General features: G+C 30.1%; 1 protein-coding gene across 1 annotated transcript in view; it reads left to right on the top strand.

Moving 5' to 3' along the window:
* LOC113522134 (zwei Ig domain protein zig-8) overlaps positions 1-13253 on the top strand; it is a 159078-nt gene extending 145825 nt beyond the window's left edge. Inside the window, exons 7-8 of the mRNA XM_026907810.3 lie at positions 7062-7259; positions 10554-13253. Of these exons, the coding sequence (XP_026763611.3) occupies positions 7062-7259; positions 10554-10687 (332 nt within the window). The 3' untranslated portion in view covers positions 10688-13253. The remainder of the gene's footprint in view (positions 1-7061; positions 7260-10553) is intronic.
* Positions 13254-24618: the final 11365 nt, after the last annotated feature.

The raw sequence follows: 24618 nt of genomic DNA, 5'->3' as shown, positions 1-24618 counted from the left end.
TACCATTCGCAACAACTTAAATTAGTCGTACCTCTTTGATGAAATACTGCAGTTCACCTGCCTCCTTGGGCTGCTGTCTTTCTCCACGGCTCAGTTAAGGATCCTCACGGGCTCTGGAGCACGCACAAAAACTTGTATTGAAATAGGATGCCGTGATGTAGGGTACTTCACATGTCCATGACACGTAACAGTTTTTCCATTAATAGAAACTTAGTCTTATTATGACATTTAGCAAGTTGCACACAAAACCACGTCGTAGTAAACTATGAATTTTATTTAGATGTTGTTTGTTATAAAAAAATACACGAAACAAAGCGTACGCTGTTAACATCCCATGATCACTTTTCGCGTCAATGCCATATTCCTTTTTTTTCTTCTATCCGAACATAGTTGCGCTCAGCCTGAGCAGCTCAGGTGCGATGCGACAGTACTCTCTCGCGTGGTAAAATGACCTTCAAGCCGTACAACCGGTATCGGATTATCAACATTAACTAGCCCAAATAGTAGAAAGATAATAATTTAATAAACACGGAATTCTCAATTTTTATTACTATTTTTACAATCGTTTTTAAAGATCACTCCTAATATGCTAAACTTAGTGACAATTACACAAATAGCATTACATATTGAATCTCCGATTACCCACATAAAATTTTTCAATAACGTAATGTTAAAAATCAAAAGGAAAAATACGAAGATTTTCCTGCTCGGAAAATATTTTCTCCCTTCCCCTTGAGAAGCTAAAAATCCTTTCCCCGTGGATCTTTTGTGCAAAATTTTCCATGTTTGTAGACGTTTTGGTTGTTGAGAATTCGTGATTGGTAAGTAAGTGGTTCTTTGCTTATAATAGACATAGAATACAAAGTTATAAGTAAGGAAAAAGTTTAACGTGAAAAAGAATTACATTTTTATTCAATGTTTCATCAGAGTTTCAGAGATACTTGTAAATAAAGTTTTTTGTTAATAGTGCGCTACTATATTTATTTGTACCCACTTTATTTGAGTAGGTAATAATATTACTTACAATAAATTTTGTGCACTATACCAAAACATTGTCAAATTTATTAAATTAAAAAAACATTAATTAGTACCTAAATTAGAATCATTTAAACTTAATTAACGTTAAAAAATAGTATTAAAAAATATTATCTGTAATATATCTAACTATCCGTTTAGCCTACTACGAATATATTAACCCACTGCTGGGCATAGGATTATTTTTTATCGCACCACTTGTAACGGTCCTGTGCTAACCTCATTCACCGCTTCCCTGTTATTCACACCATATCATTTGAACAGCGGGTTGGTAGTCTACCAACTGTTCTCTTGGATGTTAGATATTTTCTCTAAAAATAAATATAGATAAATTTATTTTTATAATATCATTAAATAAGGGAAATGCTTTTATAAATTGACATGGAAAAATCTCGACCTACCAAAAGTTTGTTGGTACAAACAAAACAAAAATCATTGGAAATTACCAACGGTAATATTTTATAGCTATTGCGTAGAAAGTCCTGTAAGTTCCTCAATCCAGATAGATTTTCTAACCCTCCCAAAAAGTATTTAATCTCACCTTTATAAATTGGTCCTGGCTTCTCGTTCAGTTTTCTTGTTCATTATTCTTTCATCGGGACTTGTCATTGGATGTAATCCGAGAACTATTTATCTAACTTCACCTTTAAGCGATTAAACTAATCGAGCTGCCTTCCTGTCCTATATACTCATAGGGTGAAATGTAGTTAAATGTCCAAGGAGGATTGTCGCCTTAGTTGTTAGTAGTTAGAAATGACAAAACATATCTTAAATTTTAAAATAAGTAAATATTCTATTATTGGTGAGATTTTGCGTGTTATTATTATCACAATTATTTAAATACAAGAGAAAATGGCCGCCAAATTAATTGAACGTAATATGCTGTCATTTCAAATACCTGCATTATGTAAATATTAAATGACTATATTACACATATATATGTATGTTTTATGTATTTTTTATTTTGTTATTGTACTAGCTTTTTAGAGGGTATTTCTTATGCGTAGTCACAACACATACTTTTTTTTTGTGAATCATTGTACAATGAGATTGGCATGCTAATTAAAAAATATTTTTAAATAAATTCTTAGTCTTATTTTCAGACTATTAGAATTAAAAAAATACATACGAATTATCAAATGTACAGCGTCTATCCCACTGTTACTCTAGCTTAGCGGACGACGATAATTACGTAATTACGTCGTCGATATTTTTCAATTGAGTTTCTCATTTCCTCTAACAAATTAATGTACATTCGTTTTGGTAACCCTAATTGTACAATGGCAGTTGTGGTTTTATATTGTTTGCGTACGCAATGGGCATCCATTTAATTAAAATGAAATACATGTCCTTATCGATATACAAAGACTTAAACTGATCAACGATTACAGTTATTTCATCATCATTATTATATCAGCCGTTAAATGTCCCCTGATGAACATAAGCCTCCCCCCATTGAGAGGTTTTGTTACTAGTTGCCAAGCTTGGCAAGCGGATTGGCAACCGCAGTTAGGCTTTGATATTTTTTTAAGAGCGACACCGCTGCCCTTTCCTTGAGCATTAAGCTCCCCTAGTCGTCTTGTACGATAGCGACGGAAAAGGAAGCGGTACCCTATTCTATGCGGGGACTACACGGCCAACATTTACAATTGATTTATTAGGTTATTATTCCAGCCGTTAACCGTCCACAGTTGAACATAGGCTCTCTCTATTAAGGTATTTTGTCAATATCTAGTTACCGCAGTTAGGGTTGGTGATGATTTAAAAGGGACATTGCTGCCTATCTCTCGACCACTAAATTTCTTTAGTTCAAGTAACTAAAGAAATTTTGTGGTTTGCAATACTCACTGGAAAGGAATGGGCCCTTACTATGCCAGGACCAATATTTATATTACAGTTGATTAGTAATAATTAATCAATGAACCCTTAAAACTTTCATAATTAAATTTTTATTATAATGATAGTAAAATAACAATATTTGTTATATAAAGGGTACTTAAAAAACCTATGATGAATATAGACATACATAATTAATAAAAATATACATATAAACATATCGTCATAGTCGTAGAATACTGACGGATCTTTATATGTAATCCTTGTCAGATCCGTCACTATTCTACGATTATGACGATATACTGGTAGAGGATGCCATCAGGCATTAAGTTCGCCCTGTAGTCATATGAGTATTTTAATGTGTGCAAAGTATAAAAAAATAAATACTTTAAATATTTTGCCAATTGCTAATAGAAAAATATGGTAGATTTTCTTTGATTTTCAACTATATATAAGATAGTCCAATTTTTTTTTAAAATAACGGACCCTAAAAATAGACTACATATTCAAAAATAATAATGTAATTGTTTTATTATGTCTTATTATATCTTATTATGAATTAATTTTTCTTATTCAACTGATTTCAAAAAAAAAGGTCCTTAATTCGGTTACATATTTTTTAATATTTGTTATCTCAAAATCGATTTGGAAATTTCTTTTTTTATCTGAAAGATATACTTTAGGATTGACTCTATATGAATTCTATGGATTAAATAATTAAATTTATAGATAAAAGAAGCGGTTTTGCTACAATTGAATTCAGTTTTTTTTTTTTTAAATGCAATTTTAAATTATGTTAAATTTGTTTTTCTTTTCACGTATTTGTGCCTTTATTTATGTTCGATGCTCTACCATTGGCAATATGCAATGATATAGCTAAATAAATGCCACTATTAAGTTACCGTACCCGTAGCAACGCCAAGGGATATGCTAGAATACTAAATCTACTAACATTAGGTACGTACCTGCTGTGGCTAACAAAATGCTGAGACAGGGATCTTTCTATTTTATATAGTTTCTTTTTCTTTTGAACGATCAAAAATATGTTCTTTTAGTTATTCCAAAGGACTTCATTCTGTCAAAAGCTAGCGAAACAAAATTAAGATTCTCTAGGCAATTTTTATCTTCATGAAGATTTTCCTTGGTTTTTTTTTTTATAACACTTGACGGTAAATAATTACTGACGCCCATGATCACCCACAACATCAACTGCTTTGCAGGTGTGCTACTAGTTTTTAAAAAGGAATATGCTCTTTTCTTGAAGGTTATGATGTCCTATCAGTTAACAACCAATGGGTATTTAAAAGAAAATTAGGCGAATTAGTCCATTCGTTCTCGAACTTTCTACACGCTAATACATTTATTGATTAATTTTTATTTATAGAGTCTATTCTATAAACGGTTTATCAACGTTTTTGACTAATTGTAGAATAATTGTGGTACTTTAGGCTATATGACGACAACCAAAAAAATATTGTATAGAGTTCCGATTTTACTTTGCTATATCTAATCGTTTATATTTAAAATATTATATTTAAAAACTGTGTGAAATACTAAAATAATTTTTAAGAATATTCTTCAACAATACAGATATCAGGTGTTTTGACTTATTGCCGGGAAAACCGAAAGTGCTTTACTCATACAAAGCCGTTAGTTACCTTGGGAATATGAATGCGTATGTTATTATGAGTAAGTTGGCCCAAATAAGGTACTCAAATATGTTACTATATCTAAGTTTTCCCGGAACATACTGAGACATTTATCATTCACTCTTCAGTGAAAGAGAATGTAGTGGAACACGCGTAGAAATGTATTTCAAGGCTTGCGTGATATAGACCATAAGAAATGCAGAAGATGATATAATGTGAATTACTTTTTATTATAATATTTATATATTTGTTCTAGAATACTTTCAAAGAATTACAGCTCAATGTAAAAATGTACAGAAAATAACATATACGCTGAATCCATTTTTTTCTTATTGAGCTAAAAATTACTCTATCTCTCAAGTTAGAATATATAAAATAATATATTTACAATATTCTATTAAATTTTATTAATAAATTCTACACTACATTTGCTTGTACGGAGTCGCCACTCAAGAAACTATCTTCCCCACTAGTTGTCAGTTCTTCGAGTTATGTGATTAGCCCATTGCTACTTCAGCTTATTTATCTTTCTGGCTATGCCGGTCACTTTGGTTTTTGCGGATGTGAAATACATATGAAATGCTATGATAATAGTTATTTATATGACAGGTATTAATTTAGAACCAAAAGGCAAGTGACCTTTTACAAACAACTTGGCTTTACCCAATAAAAAGTTACTAGAAAAATTACATTGTTTGCTTTATGAAAGCAAATGTTAAACGCCGGTTCGCGTGATGCATTGATTTGTGCTATTCCCGGAATATGGGCTTATAATTGTATCCTACATTGTATGTCAGTTACCTCATTTTCATTCTTGGAATTGTATTGGTAATTCTAGCTTTACTGATGTCGACTAATGTTCTTAAATTACTTTGGTGTAGTTTTTTTTTTATATTGGTACAAAAATACAAAAGAACTTCATTAAAGTTACTTCTTCTGCTTGGTTCTTTAATTTTACATACAAAAATTAAATTTATTTCAGGGATAGATAGATTTCCTTTACTATTTTGTGCATAAGATTACAATAGTAAACTTATTATAAATACAACACAATACAATGGGTGGCCTGATCGGTAAGAGCGATTTCTTCCAGGCGGCAATCTTTGGATGGAGAAGAGTAATCAAGGAGATTTCTTTTTATTTAAAAATCGAAGTAGGAATGGGTTCTAGCTATAACCAATTAAAATAACTCGTAATTATATCAGTAACATATAATGTGATAAATAATATAAAAAAAAACTCCGTCAACTAATTTTAAGTAAAAAATTGTGAATACATTATTCCGCATTCTAAATTAAGATCAATCTAATATACAATATTTACAAAATATCTTATTATTTCGATGTATTTTAAAGTAGCTACTTTTATGTTAAAAATATTCTTGTTTATTATTATTCGAAAAGATTTAGAATCAAAAAGTTATAAGTGGTTCTCGGAACTCCGCTTTATAAGCAATAATTCTTGTCTTATATCGTATATATAGATGAATATCTACAACATTATTCGCAATTAAAATAGTTTCTGCCCATAATAAATCAGTAACTTCTAATGCTATTAATCATACATCGGACTTTATCAATGAAAGACCAGATTCTCCTTTCGTTTACATCATTTTGTTGTGTACGGTGTGGACAATCGTTCTATTATGCCATTGTCTTTAAGGAATTTATCGAATTCTTTATTCACAATTCTTCCTCCGATTTATTGTTTGATTATAATGCTTTTATCTTTTTTATGTAAAACGTTCTCAAATGATTTTTTACATTCTTAAAAGAATTCTAAAACTGTATTTTCTTATGTACTAAATATGCATATCTATAAAACAGTATAAAGTAATGTAATCATTATAAATTACAATGTTCACGGAGCTAAATTTTAATACTTTTTGTTTAAAAAGTGAAAGGAAAGTGACAAAAAAAAACTGACTTTAATTACAGTTTAAAGAATTTATCTCTTATTTTTTTATGCAGCATGGAAAGGCAAACAAACTGTAATAAATAGTTATTATTAGGCAATGGTGTCTATAGAAATTAATCTATGGTACTCCTCATAAAACACTTTCTTGAAAGCCTTTATATTTTGTCCCACCAATGAAACCTAATGAATGTAAGAAAATACATTAGGTATAATTACCTAATGTATTTTCTTGTTATTTATTAATGATGAAGAAAAAATACATTCACTATACATACATACATACATATCTGTCACGCCTGTCTCCCATTAGGGTAGGCAGAAACAATGGAACGCCAAATGCTTCGATTCAAACAAACCTCTTTTGCTTCTTCCATATTCATCAATCTTTTCATACATGCTCGCCGATTACGGGTACTTTTAATTTGGCCATTCTTCAGCACGTCGCCTATTAGATTCACTATTATGTCATATAATAATAGAATTACAAATTATGTATATTTCGCCAATAAGGCATTTGTAATTTTCATTTAGTTTTGCTATAATATAATTAATTAAAATATATAGATACAATATTAGAATTAGATACTTATGAATTATCCTTTTGTAATTGTATTTTTTTTTCAGGATCAAAACTAATAGAGTATAAGGAATTAGAAGAGAACGAGATAGCGGAGGAGCCGAGAATTCGACTGAGAACAGAATGGACTGAACAGCTGACGTCACGGCTGACTATCGAGAAGTTACTACCAGGGGACAGTGGGAACTACAGTTGTGTGCCGACAATGGCCGAAGCAGCTTCGGTAAACGTTCATGTAATCAATGGTTAGTGTTTTAAATTATTAATATCATTAAAAAATAGATAGATATACAATATTGGTACCTTTGAAATATTAGAGGAATACCCAACAGGTACAAAAATTACAAGAAATATAGGTTATACAGAAAAAATCTGGGAAGTTAGGCTACGATTAAAATTTAAATAAATTGACGGTAATCTAATATTATTTCACATCTTATTTGTTTACTTTTTAATACTAGAATGGAATTGCCCATTTTGTACCTGAAGACAGCTTAAAAGAAATAAAGGTGTGACATAAAGTATACCAAAAGTAACAAGTTATTTTAAAATTAAAATTTCTTTACTACTTGAAAACTAGGGAGCTCGTTTAGAAATACTCGTTTATATTGTAACAATGCTTAAAGAAAAATAAAGGTGTGACTTAACGTAAAAAATAGATATAGTAAAACACAACGTAAAGTCGAAACGAAAAATTTGATGCACAATAACTTAAATAACAAACAAAAATAAAACAACATAAAATAATCGACAAATTTATTACCAAAAATTCATTGTTCATTAATAAATTAAAAGTTCTCATATATTTAATATACATATTGTTAAATTAAATATGATTTAACAATCATTATATGACAATAACTGAAAGTAAAAGAATAGCTTGCCCCAAAAACAAACAGTCACTCATCAACGTCTAATCTTACTTAACCTTTTTAATTGATCCTTATCTTAACTTATTGACACTTGCAGTTATTACTAACAAGAATATAGGTAATACTAATAATATAGGTACATAGAACTTATGAATTTTTCAATTTCACTGACTTATCAGTAAGGATTATATAAAAAGTAGTCCAAATTCAAGTATATAATATAAAAGTTCTAGCTGAAAATGTTGTCTTTTATAATTACTCATGTTATTATATTTTCAACGCTATGTTCGTTATTATACGTTTAGTAATGGTCTGTATCATCTAAAAATAATTAAGTACAAGAGCAACATTCTTTACTAAAAATATTAAAGTGAAGGACATCGTTAGAAAACGATTTGCCATTATTATTTCGATATAAAATTTCATTATTTTATACGATTCTTGAGAATGGAATAAATTTTTTTCTAAATGACTTTAAAAATACATATTTCTAAATGAACTGAATTAGAAATATATTCTGATTATGAATTTATTGTCCTCTGTCCCATTCGTGTTTCAACCGTGAAGCAGCTGTGTTTCGTTTTGAAGGGTGGGATATGGCGTGAATTTACTGGGTACAGAGGAACAACACCTGAGTCCTCAGAAATGGCAACGCATGGGGGGTATCATGGGCGAAACAGTATACTCTGTTATGTCCATGGTACTGCTCATGTCTATAGGCGACGGTTATCCCTTTCCATCAGGTGGACCGTCAGCTTGTTTGCAATTCTAAGTTGTAAATATATATATATTTACAACTATATATATATATATATATATATATATATATATATATATATATATATATATATATATATATATATATATATATATATATATATATAAAATTGATTAGAAATAGGTAATCTTTTCGTCAATTTTTTTTTAATATTTTCCTTTTAGTAAAACAAAGGAGACACTTTTTCTAAAATAATATTACAAAGATGAAAGATGTAATATTTTGTTTGTAATAGATAAAATAAAAAAGTCCTTATTAACTGACATTTAAAATACTAGACATTGTGTTTTCAAAAAAGCGGATTGCTAGTTGTTTAAAATCATTAAGAAGCATCTAATCCAGACGTTAAGGGCATTATTATAGTATAAACCATCTTAATTTGCAATTTGCTACTATTAAAATATTATTACCGCTGTATACAGCGCTTTGCGCTATGCTACCACGAGTACTAATTACAGGTCGCTCTCTAAGTAAAAGATATAATTAGCACGCTATTCTCATGATGGCCAAATAGTTTGATACAAGCTTTCAAAAGTTCTCTTAGTACAACAATCTATCATTGTCCAAATACTAGGTACTGTGAGATATTTCATATCTATTATTATTATATTTCACTAACAATATTACAACAATGATAAGCTTCAATCTGTAATATTATATAATTAGTTATGACTTATGTATTTATTAAATTAATATGAACTTTGTATAGTTATTTATAAATGTATATTGTATTATATGCTATTTATGTATATATATTTTTTGTTAGTATATTATTCTATGTATATGTTAATAATATAACAATATATATTTTTTTTTAAATAAATACACCTCTCTGTTGACTTATAGAGAATGCTATCAGGTATTAAGTCCGCCTTTTAAACATATTTAAATGTGTGTAAAATTATAAATAAATAAATTTTTGATACCTTGTGTTATATTATTGTAATTTTCGTAGTCGTCTAATTTTTTGAAAATAATATATATAATATAACTTATGTTACTTCCTGATAATATAGCTTTTTATAGGTGACAGAACTTTTAAAATTACTTGACTGATTTTTGAGTTTATCTATTACAAACAAAAAAATATATAAAAAGAAAATAAAATCTTTCCCCCTTATAAAATTAGTACAAATATAAAACATATTAGTTTAATATTACTATCCTCTAAAAAAGTTTGATACTTGTAATCAGGCATCTTGACCCCATACAATCCTGATAAGACGTTAGATACCTACATCCATTAAAACGTTTTCTATTTTAACTTATCAGCTTTGTATATGTTTGTATTTGTTTATGTATATAATGTCTCAGTTGATTTATTTAATTCATCAATAACTAAGGGAAAATCTCTCTAAGTAGGTCTTCTTTTTATGAGTGCAAAACTGAGCTACTTATGGGCCTATAGGGGTTTACTTCGAGTTTACTATCTCATGGGTCGACGTATTGTATTTTGGCAACTAAAGTATAGTTTATTTTAAAGTATATATTATTTACTTCCTGTTTTAACCCGGAGACGAAAAGATGACACATTGTATTCTTACTATGAATAAGAATGTCTATTCAATCTCTGATGACGTTCTGATTAATACTTATTTTTTTTATTTTTAAATGATTTGCTAAATAATTTTTTTTTATCATTTATACCATTATGTTGACAATTCTGAACCGATTTTTAACATTCTTTGCACAATCGATAAAATTTATGCCCGAATTTGTTCCATTTTTATATTGTGATGTTTAAAACTACTGTTCTTAGCGTTATATCTAAAGCTAAAGGTTGCTTGTTTCTTTGTATAGCATTATATACTTATATCGATTAAGAAATAGTTGTTTATTCTGTTATTATAAAAGTGATTTTTAAATTAATTTAATTTTATTGTTAACAGGAGAGCATCCTGCTGCAATGCAGCATGGCAACGCTAACACAGCATCACCCTGTGCACTGTCGGTCAACCTCCTGATCTCACTGTACTGCACACTCGCGACTCTATACACCAGTACAGTCGACGGTTTTAGATGAAAATTACAAAACACAGCTTTAAACAAACGTTTCATCAAATTGTAAATTCATAGTAGTTTTTTCTTACTTTTGTATAGTGTAAGATTTGTGTTGAAATGATGCGGCTGTAGAGAAAATGTGCACAACGCATAAGAGAAAATGGAGGCGTCGTGTTGTATTTTCGTAAAATTTCAGAAAATGCTGAGAGTAAAAATAATAAATTGCAATGAAACATATTTACTTGAAGTTTATGCAAAAAAAGAATACAAGAGAAAGAATCTGAGTTAAAAAAAATGTATACAGAAATTCAACTTAATGACAATTTCCAACATTTATGTACAAGTTAATGGTCTTTGTAAATACAAAATAAAGGCATAGAAACTGTACCTATATAAAATGGCCTTCTTGTTTCGGCGAAACGAAATGTAAATAACTTAAATAAAAAATTTAGATAGATATTAAAATGAGTGACAGGCGGTAGCGGTGCGACTAGCGGAGAGCGTATTATGTTAAACTGTAGGTAACAAACTTAAATTATATAGATAGTGTCCATAGAAATGCTTCGAGAAAAACTGGTCAACTCTTTCATACAATTTCGCATGATAAATAGATATGACTGATTCCTTTATAACTTCTATATTTACTTTGTCCTTTTTGTTTGTTTCAATTTCTGCATCTTTTTAATGCGTAAACACTTATTTTATTTATTAAATTATATATCAAAATACATTTTATAAGTATCCAGAACACTGATAAAAATAACGAGTCAGCTAATTTGACAATTAGCTGACAAAAAGTTGACCCGTTTTTGAGGCTCGATGTTCTATCTATATAATTTAAGGTAACGAAGTCTATTAATTTATATGGATTGACTATTTTTTTATACGTGGCGTAAATGGTAACGAAACTAATGGCCCATATGATAAAAATAGGTAAATGACATCTATAGACATCCTATTCTTTAAACTAAAATATAGCCATACAAATATAACTTCTTGGAGGTCAATAAATGAATTAAACAGAGACAGCTGTATACATAGATGGTTTCTTTATCTTATAATCTGATTTATATCAAAATAATAAATTAACAAACATATACCATAAACAATATCAATTTGTTTATGGTATATGATTAAAAATAACTACATAATATCATAGAGAAAATGTAAAGATTAATAATAATAATATTTTCTTAAAAAACAAAACGAAAGATGTTATTAATTTAATTAAATGTTTTATATATAAATTATACGACGTCTTCGAAAATATTGACTTTCATATGGATTCAATTAGTCCATATCAATTTTATTATTACGAAACCATTGATTTGTTTAAAAAAAAATGTATTAAATTATACATTATTTATACGAGTGAGTGATATAGAATTTTAATATTAATTCTATGCTTATATCATGTCGATGGATTATGGTATGGTTATAGGATTCAGAAAATAGTCAAAATTACTGTTGATGTACCACTTTTTATTAAATCACCTAACTACGAGATAGACATCGGTAGAACAAATTGTAAATTCACCTTAAATCTCAATGAGACCAAACTATACTTTAAATAAATTTAGTTTCACACAAGAGTATTTAAACTATTACAGATACGTAAGAATTGATATTTGTTTCACTATCATTACTTGACTTTAAAGTTAATTTCATTGAGATTTGTTTTTTTATAAATAAAAAAAAAATATAAGCAATAAGTAGCGCCATCGATTTAACTAAAAATATGTTACCTATAAAGTTTATTACACTTTGATCTGCCTATAATTAAAGTTATTATAATTTTTTGGATCTTTATCTGAGTTTTGGTCTTGTTTATTATAATTTTGAGATTATTAAAGGTAACGGTTTAATTTGAGATTATTAAAGGTAAAGGTAACACTTAATGGTCTCATTATGGATACTAGAGTCAAATAAAACTTTTTAAAATAAATAAATGCACACCGCTCACCTCTTTTGACTTGAAAGCCTAATGTCACTTTCTTTCATTCTATTTACGAAAGCTTTTACAGAATTTAATTTGAATTTAAAAGATTACTAAAGCAATTTGAATCCCTTTTCGAGTAATTGCACGATTCTTCAATAAAAGTAAGATTATTTTGGTTATAAATATACGAATGAAAGTAAAAATCATTTTAATTCTGAAAACAAAATAAAATATTTTACGTTGGCAATATTGTAACAATATCTTAGGGTTTTTTTATATATAAATATACAATATTATTTTATTACCGTTACTGATATAAATAACAAGGTATTATTTTATAGATTAAAATTAGTGAAATTTTATAAATAGAAATATTTATTGTTTATAAAGTATAAATTAATGTAAAATTGTAAATAGCATTATTGTATTGTAAATAATTTGAAATGTAATTTCTATGATTCAATATGACACAATAAATGACGTTACTTCTTTAGTTTTACAAATGAATTTGTAATAGAGTTTATAAAAGTGAATTAAATAAGTTATTTATGAGATATTTTATTTTACTTTGTGGGTAGTTGGACACGTTTATAAACAGATCATGTAATTACAATTATAAATTTAAGGTAAAATTTGACAAATAAAGATAGCAACACTTAAGAAGTGTTTTAATTTTTACCTTAACATAAATATAATAAAATTCAAATCATGTCATGTTTAATGATTTTATACGTTCCTATTTTCATTAAAATTTGCAACATTCATTTTTTATAAATGGCTACCTTAGAAATGAATAGAAGGAATACCTTAATCGCATAAGTACATTTCTAATTTGTACTTCACAGATCATGTAATTGTTTCTATTTTCTAACTTTAGCCCGTTACTTCGTGCACGTAGATTTTACAATAAGAAAAACAAATTATATATACTACTTCTGGACGGTGTATCAAGATGAAACATATACCAGATTTTAAGTTAGATCTTCGGAAAAACAACTCTGGAAACCGCATTGAATTTGATTCTGTAGTTCTTGCGAGATACTGAAACAAACATACAAAGATTGTCAGAGACAAACATTGTTCATTGTACGTGTAGAATTTGGATTGGAGAAGTTGTACCTATAAATATAGGTATACCTATATATCTGTTTATTCGTATATGTTCTATGTGTGTTCCTAGTTTATTTTAAATCCGTTTACACAAGTATTATTGTGACTGAGTAACAAACAATTGAACATCTTTACACAAACTTTAACATTCACAATTATGAGTGTAATAAATTTACATCAGTTTAAATAAAATTATTAGAAACGCCACCGTACACCACAAATTTGAGGTTCTTTATCATTGCTTAATTTTTCAGTAATAGAAAAAACAACCGCTTTATCTTAAGTGGCAGTCGTAAATCTAATAATATTCTCCTTTAGAGCCCAAGAAGTGTTGAAGGTCATAAAGTCATAACCATAGATTTATATTCAAAAGATAGTAAAAACACGCGCCAATAAAACGTCGTCATAAACCGACAGACGTCGCTTTATCCTTCATTATACGTGTGTAACGTTATTTTACGACTCGTCTCGAAGACATCTTATACGCTTCTGAAATTTTTGAAACAATTGGCAGATATATTGAAGCGTCTATGTCTAAAGCACCAATGAATGAAGATATTGGTGTAGATTTATACATTGCAGATTAACTAAAAGAAATACACTGAGATAGAAATAGCGTACATTCGTTAAATGAACAACTGGCTTCGGAACCGTCCGGGACTCTTAGTCATGAGCGGCGATGATATGCGGATACGAGCCTAATGTTTCGTGGCCACTCATTACTAAGTCTCGAATTATTCTAAAGATAGTCGAATATTCTCGACTAAAATATATGTAAATTAATCTATTCTTACAATTAAATATAATCTGTAATTACAAAATTTAAGATTAAATTTGTACAACGTTGATAAAATTATCCAATACTAGGTTTTATCCATAACTTCAAATGCATGGATTTTGGAAGTACATATAAAATAATGTATTTATAAATGTTGTGATCAAGGGTGGACTTATTTCTGACAGAAATCTCTTCCAGGCAACCCAATACAGTGAGAAAGCATTTCGTTAGCGGGCAGCTGAAGTGATACAACTGTTAATACATAAGCAAATATGCAGTTAAATAAAATTTTAATATATATAATAAAATATTACATAAATAATAAAATATATACATATATTAGGTTAGAGCACCGGGAATACAACTATGAAAACTATATTCTATTCACTGCAGTAATGTTTACGTAATGCCATATATAAACACACAGACAAAGAGGCAAACAAAAATTCTAAAAAATAATGTTTAGGCTTCTATTGTTATTATCGGGAATACTATTTTTTCCTACATATGTTCTACGAGTAATCCGGCCCAGCTTTGCACAGGTATGTATATTTTTTTAAAATGATATACCTATATAGCCTATGTCACTCTCTGGTAATGTAACTTTCTATATAATATGTTAGGTGAGAGATTTTTTTAAATAGGATAAGTAAATTTTAAGTTTGTCCATTACAAATAAACAGACAAACAAATAAATCTTTTCTCTTTATAATATTATTACAGATGTACAGACATTATCTACAATTTTAGTATATTAATAAGATATTTGTAAAAGTAACGCCCCCACGAAACCATCTTGGCAAACGACTAATTAAAATTCAAGATAAGTCCGCGACAGCTGAAATTTTAAGCCTCAACAAAAACGTGAACACGAATCTCATCTCCACTTGTTGCTTATCTTGTTACATTATATTCAGTTAACAGTACACAAACGTGATGAATAGATACCGTCATTTCAATTTTTTAACATTAGTCTTTACCCATGACTTTGTCCGCGTGACTACGATAAAACGTCGCCTATGTCCTTAACCCCATGTAGTAAATTTTGTTTCAATAATTATCAATGAAAGTGTAAATCTTTAGATGGTCTGGTAGTAATAGTAGCACGAATCAAATATTGATTTATTAGTTGAATGTTTAAATTTGTTAATCATTTAGGAAATGTTACTGTAATAGTTTCAACAATACCTCGTTATCTTTTATTAAGATACAACCATCATTATCATCATATCAGCCTTTAACTGTCCACTGCTGAACATAACCCCCCCCCCCCCCCCCCCTTCTTGAAGGGTTTTGCCAGTAGTTGCCACGCTCGGCAGGCGGATCGGCAACCACAGCTAGGCTTTAAAGTTTTAAAAAGAGCGAGAGTTGTTTTAAGAGGGACGTTACTGTACCCTCACCCTCCCTTAGTCGCCTCTTACAACACCCACGGGAAAGGAAGGTGCGACTTGAAAGCTCGACTAAAATGCACGTGAGTTAAACCGGGCTCTATAAGCATTATTATATCAATCGTTATCTATCCACTGCTCAACATAGGCCTCCTTCATAGATTGGGGGGTTTCGCCAATAGCCTGCCACGCTAGACATGTGGGTTGGCAACCGCAATTAGGCTTGGGTAATGTTTTGAGATGGACGCTGCAGCCTCGACCATTTAAGTTCCCCAACCGACCGTTTAAGTTTCACCACCCACATAGTTAAGACACCTACGGGAAAAAAAGGGTGGCCTATTCTATGCCAGGATCATACGGCGAACCAGTCACTTCGTACATTAACATAACATACATGTTTAGTATAAATGATTTTACGATTCAATCATGCTTGTACAATTTAGGTTCAAGATCAGAAACCGCAATTTAGTATCGAGATTACAGATTGTAATTTTATTTTATATAAATATTTACTGATATAAAATTATAGATTTCCCCAGTTCAAGCAATCTGTTAGCTCCTGGAATGCTTAATCGCGCGTTGAAATTATATGAGTCGATATTCAATTGTACGGACCCGGTATGAGTCTTCGATTTTTAAACCAAAATATAGTTGACAAGTATAGAACAGATTGGTGAGAGAAATATGAATCAAATCGAGAGTCCATGCAAACAACATCATCATCTTCCTACCCTTATCCCAATTATTATTTGGGGTCGGCGTAATATGATTTTATCCATATTACAAAAAGATTTGGTTTTTAGTTTTACGACTGGCCACCTGCCTGACGTCAATGCAAACAACATATAAAACATAAATCTACTACTGATACTAAGTTCAGTTAAAACTAGATAAATTTATCTTTATAAACACTTTGCCGACCGGAAATTTCGTCATGGTTGATAATCTTTAGAATTATGTTAAAATTATGATAAAAACCTAAATACAAATAAAAGTAATTATTTAGTCCGGAACGCTTTGTAATCCAAACGGTCTTGCCCGTCGTGGTAGGAGGACATACCTACATATTAGTACAATGACGAGTTTACTCGTCACCCATCAGCAACGGTTGAATATGAAAAGACGAGTTAACTGATCACCGGTTAGCAAAGTGTTAATATTACAGACGTAAAAGTGTGTTTATTACCTCTTTACGCTTTACGCCTTAACCAATCACTACAAAATTTGGTATACACATATATGGTATGGAAAAGCTCATAGGCTACTTTTTATATCGATAAGTAAACATATATAGATCATACAGACGATGTTGCGGTTAAAGTTAGTCTTATATACAAATTGAATCGAAAAAATCGAAGTAAATAAAATAAGCAGCACGAGTCGATAAATGACAAAAAAAATTATATTCTCAAGACATGTTATGTTATTATGGAAACTCTAAATTTTTTATCATTTTTATACACAAGTTTCATTGGGAAAACAAACTTTTAGTAGAACACTCACAAAAAATATGCTAATGATTTGGACTTCATTCTGTATGGTATATATAAAAATGAAATTGTGTTGTGTTCGTTTGTAAGCAAATCACTTGAGAATATAAACAAGAATAAAGCCGATTTGGCTATTTTTTATATTTCTAATAATCTCACTAAGAATTTCAGTAAAAGAAAATATTTGGAATTTGAAAAGGACGATATCGTTTTCAATGCATTATCTAAACAGACATTGTAGGTACGTAAAAAATATCAGTTTCTCTGACAGAGGTACACTCCCTACTTGTACTTCTGCTGTAGACTAAAGCAGCGATTCTTGCTTGGCTTTGTTTCGATTTAAAGAGTGGAATCGAGCAATGAAATCACAGGGAATAGTTGCGTAACACCATGGAGTGGGTAATGTATAACAAAATCTATATATTGTGGTTTCAATATATATTGGCCCAATAACAGATACATTACATATCGATTATCCCACATATAATAGCAAAATGCAGAACCCGATCGAAATTAATACAGATATATATATATATATATATATATATATATATATATATATATATATATATATATATATATCTGTATTGGGGCGATATCGAAATAAGTGATAACGTTTTATTTACTATTACTGTTCAGACAAATCAAATATATAGATAGCAGAATGGTACTGATATCACCCATGCCTACACAATTATTTTTTATAGAACTTAGAATGGCAAACAAGCTGACGGTCCACCTGATGGAAAGTGGTAGCCGTCGCCTATAGACATGAGCAGTACCATAGACATAACAGAGTATAATGTTTCGCCCATGATACCCCCTTTGCGTTGCCATTCCTGAGGACTCAGATGTTATTCCTCTATACTCTGTAAATTCACGCCAGATCCCATCCTTCAAACCGAAACACAGCCATGAAAACACAACTGCTTTAACATAGTTCTGAGGTAACTCAGAAGAAAAAGTAGATTATTTTTATTTTTTTATGCAACTTAGAATAGCAAACAAGCTGACGACCCACCTAATGGAAAGTGTTTTTTTTATGCAACTTAGAATGGCAAACAAGCTGACGGCCCACCTGATGGAAAGTGGTAACCGTCGCCTATAGACATGAGCAGTACCATGGACATAACAGAGTATACAGTTTCGCCCATGATACCGAATTATGATGATGAATATAAGATGTTTAAAATCTTGAGCTAATTGAATACCACTTTCCATCAGGTGGGCCGTCAGCTTGTTTGCCATTCTAAGTTGTATAAAAAAAAAAATAGTAAAAATGAGTATACGTATTTAATTACATCTATTCATTACAGCTATCGTCGAATTTTAACAAGAAACTCTTGAATTTCGTTCATCTGATACCGTTCGACAAACATTTAATAAATGTTTCATTAAACTTTTCGATGGCCGTTTGATACCGGTATTGATAATATCGGTACAAATATCACTTTCCAAAATTATTTACAAACAGCTGACCGGTTTCGTATTTTGATTTTCTAAGATTTGATATCTTATTAAAGTAGCTCTCTACAGAAAATGTTATTTAAATAATAATCTTTTTAGATATTATATACGTAATTATAGTGAAAACACAATGCAATTTAGCTATTTTTTTTAAGGAAAAAAAATTAATCTATACTTATAATAAATCTGTAGAGAGGTCAATTCTGTACATGAAATATATTTCCAAAATAACTATCAGGAGGTGATTAGTTATCGATACTGATGCCAAAAATGCAATCAGTAAAATTTTTGTCTGTCTGTATGTTCGTTATAGAAACAAAAACTACTCGACGGATTTTAACGAAACTTGGCACAATTATTTTTCATACTACTGGGCAGGTTATAGTATACTTTTCATCACGCTACGATCGATAGGAGCAGAGCAGTGTAGGGAAATGTTAAAAATGTCCACTCGTGCGACGCCGGGTCGGGTCGCTAGTAATAAATAAATTTGAGGAAAATAGTCTATCATTCATTTAATTTATGTTCATTCATATCATTCGTTTGATCCGTTTCATTCATTTCATTCATAAACCCTGGAGTACTGCTTCACCTTAATGATGATAAATGAGGATGAAAAAAAAAACAGTTGGTTCAATATAACGAACTAAGCAGAAACTAATCACGATGGTTATCAATTGAGAACTTCGTGGGTTTTTTTTTTATGGGTGTTAATGGTATGGTAACCTCGCCTGCGCTGACGGGATACGTTGGCGGAGCACCAGTGAAGGGTGATAGATGAGAATGAAAACAGGCCAGTTAGCCCATCATGATGAATTCATCAGGAATTAACCATGATATAGTTGCAAATAATATAGCTTTAGATCTTTTCTCATATACAAAACTCCTACTTTAATCCTGTCAAAACTAGATATTCTAATTTTAAAACTAAATTACTGAACTGATCTTAATGAAATTTCTTTGGAACTATTTTGAAAGTATATACTTTCAGATAAAAAAAAAAGAATTTTTATAATCTATTTATAAATTACGGATTTATGAGGTAACAAAGGTAAGAAAGAAAAAAAAAATACAGCTAAATTGAAAACCTTCTTTTTGAAGTCGGTTGAAAACAGAATGTTGACTTTGGTAATATTTTAGTAGTAACACTAATTGAAACCCCCCACGTTACATGCATTATTCATAGCTGACTGTTAATGTACATGAATTATATCCAGATCTCACTTAGCATAATGCTCGCATGAGCTTAGCATGTAAGTATATTTGAATGTCCTACATTCAGGGATAATATTTTATGTGGACAGATATCAGCTTTTACATGTAGTGCAACAACACTTCATACAAGACAAGGAATTTTGAAGGTATCCTGTTAAGAAACATGATGTGTAACCCTAACGATATAATACAAAAATTATTTGTAAAATATTTTACAGTAAAAAAATCATAGTATTAGCATAATATTAAAGAAATAAATTGCATTTATCTCCAAGGAAATCGTCAATTGAATAGTAAGTTCTGTTCACTAGGTATTTATATAGTTTAGTTTTGTAATTTTTTATATAACCTATGTCCATGGAACCAATTTTTTCAAATGAAGAAAAATTTTATTTTTAAATCGTATGTTCGTTTTTTATATTTTTTTTTTTTAGGTAATATACATTGAAAAATTTCAGGTTAACTGGAAGAAATTCCTTTAAAGGCAAAGTTCACCTGTGTACATTTTTGATGTAACCTATTATCTAAATACAAATGATTTAAAAATACAAAAGCACATAAATAAATAAAATATATATATAAAAAAATAACGGAATTGAGTACCTTCTTCTTTTAAAAGTCGGTTGAAAAGGAATATGCTCATTTCTTAAAAGTTACGATGTAGTACAACGAATGAGTGACTGTTATAATTTCTGTTACGGTAATGTTTAGAATAGTGTAAAATTAGTCGAGATTTCTTTACTAAAGTGTATGGACATTCATTTATTTTATAGTTATAATTAATTTATTTTGTATTATAATTGTAAAAGTAGCCCAACTGGGAATCGATCCCGAAAACTTATTTGCGCAAACAACGTGCCATTCACTACGCTTTGTTTGCTATCATACTTATTATCAAATATTTAAAATTACATCTCGGCCACCCGAACGAAGTCACTTGTACAGTCATTTGTATAAAGTTTTATTTAAATATGCCACTGTACCTATCAAAATATCTGTAGGTATGTACTAAAAAATCGACAACTCGTCTATATATATGATAACCGACCCCGCGGGAAGTCGTTGTGATGTTTTGTGGGCTAGTTTGCCCGGAAACTTTTGGTCCCCGGCGTTTTGGGGGAATAAAGTCAAATCACGTGGAAAATTTCATCTTTGAGGCTTGATATCTATGAGAAATATTTCAGTTTGGTGCAGTTCTATTTACTGGCTAGTTGTTCGAAACTGTTTTCCGTCAATTAATTATTAACTTCACGCCAGATGTGTACGGAAAGTTAAATTTTGTACGGTATTAATAGAATAGGAATATTTTTTAATATAATAAACTTAATTTAAAACAATTTTGAATAGCCTTTTTGGGAATTGGTAATAATATCCTTACTGTTCCAATATCTATATATTAAGTTTCTTTGGACATTAATAGAAAAGAAAAGGTTATCGTCTATATCGATATCGCCCGTACCAGTTTGTTACCTATATTCATTTCAATCGGGTTCCTCATTTCAACAAAGAACCCGATATTTTGAATAACTGATATTAAATATATCCAATATTCGGTCAATATATAAATATTTTATATACAATAATACAGATATTGTTATACATTTACTCACCTTTGCTTTTGTGTATATACACTCAATAAATTACAAGCAAATTATAAACATCCACTTTTTTTGAAGTCTAAAAATATTGAAGTTGAAAATTTATTACTTACAAAACAATGTAAAATTACAAGTCAAAAAATGAATACGTAATTCTATTCTGACGATTACTGTTAAATTAAAAAAAATAAATAGATAAAACACCCAGAATTCGATTCCACCATCAAAGTTTCGCTTATTCAATATTGGCAAAAATGAACCTGAGGACCAATATCACAATGGTTCAGGTACAAAAGGAGGGGCGCACTCAAAAGAGAAAATTACTTCTCCAAATTGGAGAGATATAAAAGACGTTTTGTCAATATTAAAAATTTTTTGCCAACGCCCGCCAGTCCCCACGTACCACCCAAGATTCTCTGGGAATTAAAATGCCCTTGGCTTTTTATTTATTTTTCTGTATTTAAATTTATTGCCACGACATACTTCGTACCTTTAAATTTCCTCTTATTTAATAGAAAGACAGATGAATTGTTGACTCCCCATTGCAAATACATTAAGCTTATTAAAAAAAAAAAAAACGAGTTCAAACATGAACACAGGTAATTATGAATAACGAGATGTTTCGTAGATAGCCCCGCCATAGAATAGGCCAGTTCTTTCTTTCTCGTGGGTGTCGTAAAAGGTGATTAAAGAAATTTAACGGTCGATGGATAGATAGCAGCATCCCTCTTAAAATATCACCGAAGCTTAACTGCGATTGCCAACCCATTTGCCAAGCATGGCAACTACGTGGCAAATGGGCAAACCCCCCTTATAAGAAAATCCTATGTTCAACAGTGGCCAGTTAACGGCTGATATGATTATAATGATATTGGGAATATTTTAATTACACAACTAAAAGTACATTTTGCTTCTCAAATAAGTAGTATATTTTTACAGTTTTTGTTCCGCAAAGAAAAAAACGAGAAATTCCTTGGTAAAGCCACGGATTTTTTCGTCATATTCGTTATCATCATAAAATAAATTCAAGAATAAATTCTTTAAAAACCAAATTAATTATAAAATTCAGTTCAAAATTGACAATTCAGTTATGTTATTTAGTCATAAAATAAAATTCAGACACATAAGACCCTCCTTCATTTAAAAATCGCTTTAAAATACCGCAAATAAATGTAAAAGTAGCTTTATCTGGTATTTATTTAACTATTTTTTTTATTCATAGGAAAACTAGGGCTTCACTAGAGCAAATAGATACAGTTTAGGATCATAAACCAAGCCATTGGTTTTCACAAATAGCAACAATATAGATGAAAGGTGCTGCAAAAAAATAGGAATTAACAAAAACAAATACAAACAAACAAAAAGAACGAAAAAAATGAGGAATTGAATGATGTTTCTTAAATAGATAACATTATTGATTAAAAAATACATAAAGCTAAATACAATTTTTCGTTTGTGCGTGAGCCATAGCAATACAAAATTACAACTCAGTTTATTACTTCGCCCCCAAAAAAATATATATAAATCCATATCCACATTAGATATATTAATTTAGATAAATAGATAGATTCTTTATTACCAACAACATACCAACAGCAACCGACAATATTTAACGAGCTTACTGTGTTTGTCGTTCCCGTCAATTGTCTCGACCTCATCCGGAAGTCTGCTTCAGGGGGCGTACGGCGCTTTACGTCACAGCGTCTCGCCTCGCACTGCGGGCTACAGCTCGCTTAAATCCCGTTGTGAATGTATATAGTCATCGTACTAAAAAATGAACGTAAGTTTAAAAAATAAAATGTTATATCATTTTTATTTTAAAATTCACGTTCATTTTGCTAAAATTAATTTAATTAACACATGAATAAACAGAATAGGTAGCTACTACTTATGTTTCAGCAGCGGAAGGTGGCATTTATATCCTCTATTCGTATACATTTATTATAATACCATCGTAGTAGTATAAATAAGATGCACAAAATATATTTAGCTTTCACAGCGTCTTATTAAGAACAGCACTTTAGATATTTCACTTGAACAACTGTCAATGACCTTGCACAAGAGAATTTAAATTATCTTTATCACTAGCGATCCGCCCCAGCTTCGCGCAGATATACAGATAGAATAATAATAATCATTTGTACTTTGTAGCTTTTTATACAGTTTGAGCTACATTATTGTAATATTCGTAGGGGGGGGGGGGGGTTGGTAGTAATAGGGTCTAACTGACCCATTGCCAGTAATACATCCTATCAGGTTGACTTTCACGCGGTTCCCCCTAGAAACCATCGTGGTTAATTCTAGCGAAATTCGTCAGGTTGACCTCCACGTGGTTCCACTGAAACAATTGTGGTGAATTTCAGGTATGTTCATCACGATGAGCTTACTGACCTGCTTTCATCTAACACAGATGCCCCGTTCCCATTCAATTATCACCCATTAAAAAAAATATTCGTAGGTTCTCTACTTTTTTCGTTGATAATGTACCTTTCTATAGATGAAAGAATTATTAAAATCGTTTGAATAATTTTTGAGTTTATCCATTACATGCAAACATACAAAAAATACAATCTTTCCTCTTTATTACATATTAATATAGACATAGATAAAATGACAATTTTATATATTAAAACATTCGCCTCATTTCGTATCTTGTAATTTATTTGCAACAAAGAATTTGGATGGCGTTCTCTAATTAAGACATGGATATTGTGACGTTTGTAACGGTAGCGCCACCTACCTGACCTTTTTAAAGAAATTGCAGCGTTCTGACTAAATGAATGTAATTATAAAGAGTTGTTGTTACAATTTATATATTTGATTTTATATTTTTTCCATTTAAAAATGTAAAATTGTATTTAAAAATACTACTTCATTTATTTATACCATATTTGTGTCCTGGTGTAAATCTAAATAAAACAATCAGTAATCTATACAATACAAGCTTTTAACCGCGACTTCGTCCACG

Source organism: Galleria mellonella, unplaced genomic scaffold (assembly GCF_026898425.1).
Source record: "Galleria mellonella isolate WM207_F2 unplaced genomic scaffold, CSIRO_AGI_GalMel_v1 utg264, whole genome shotgun sequence".
NCBI classification, from domain to species: domain Eukaryota; kingdom Metazoa; phylum Arthropoda; class Insecta; order Lepidoptera; family Pyralidae; genus Galleria; species Galleria mellonella.
This window is presented reverse-complemented; position numbering and strand designations above follow the sequence as displayed.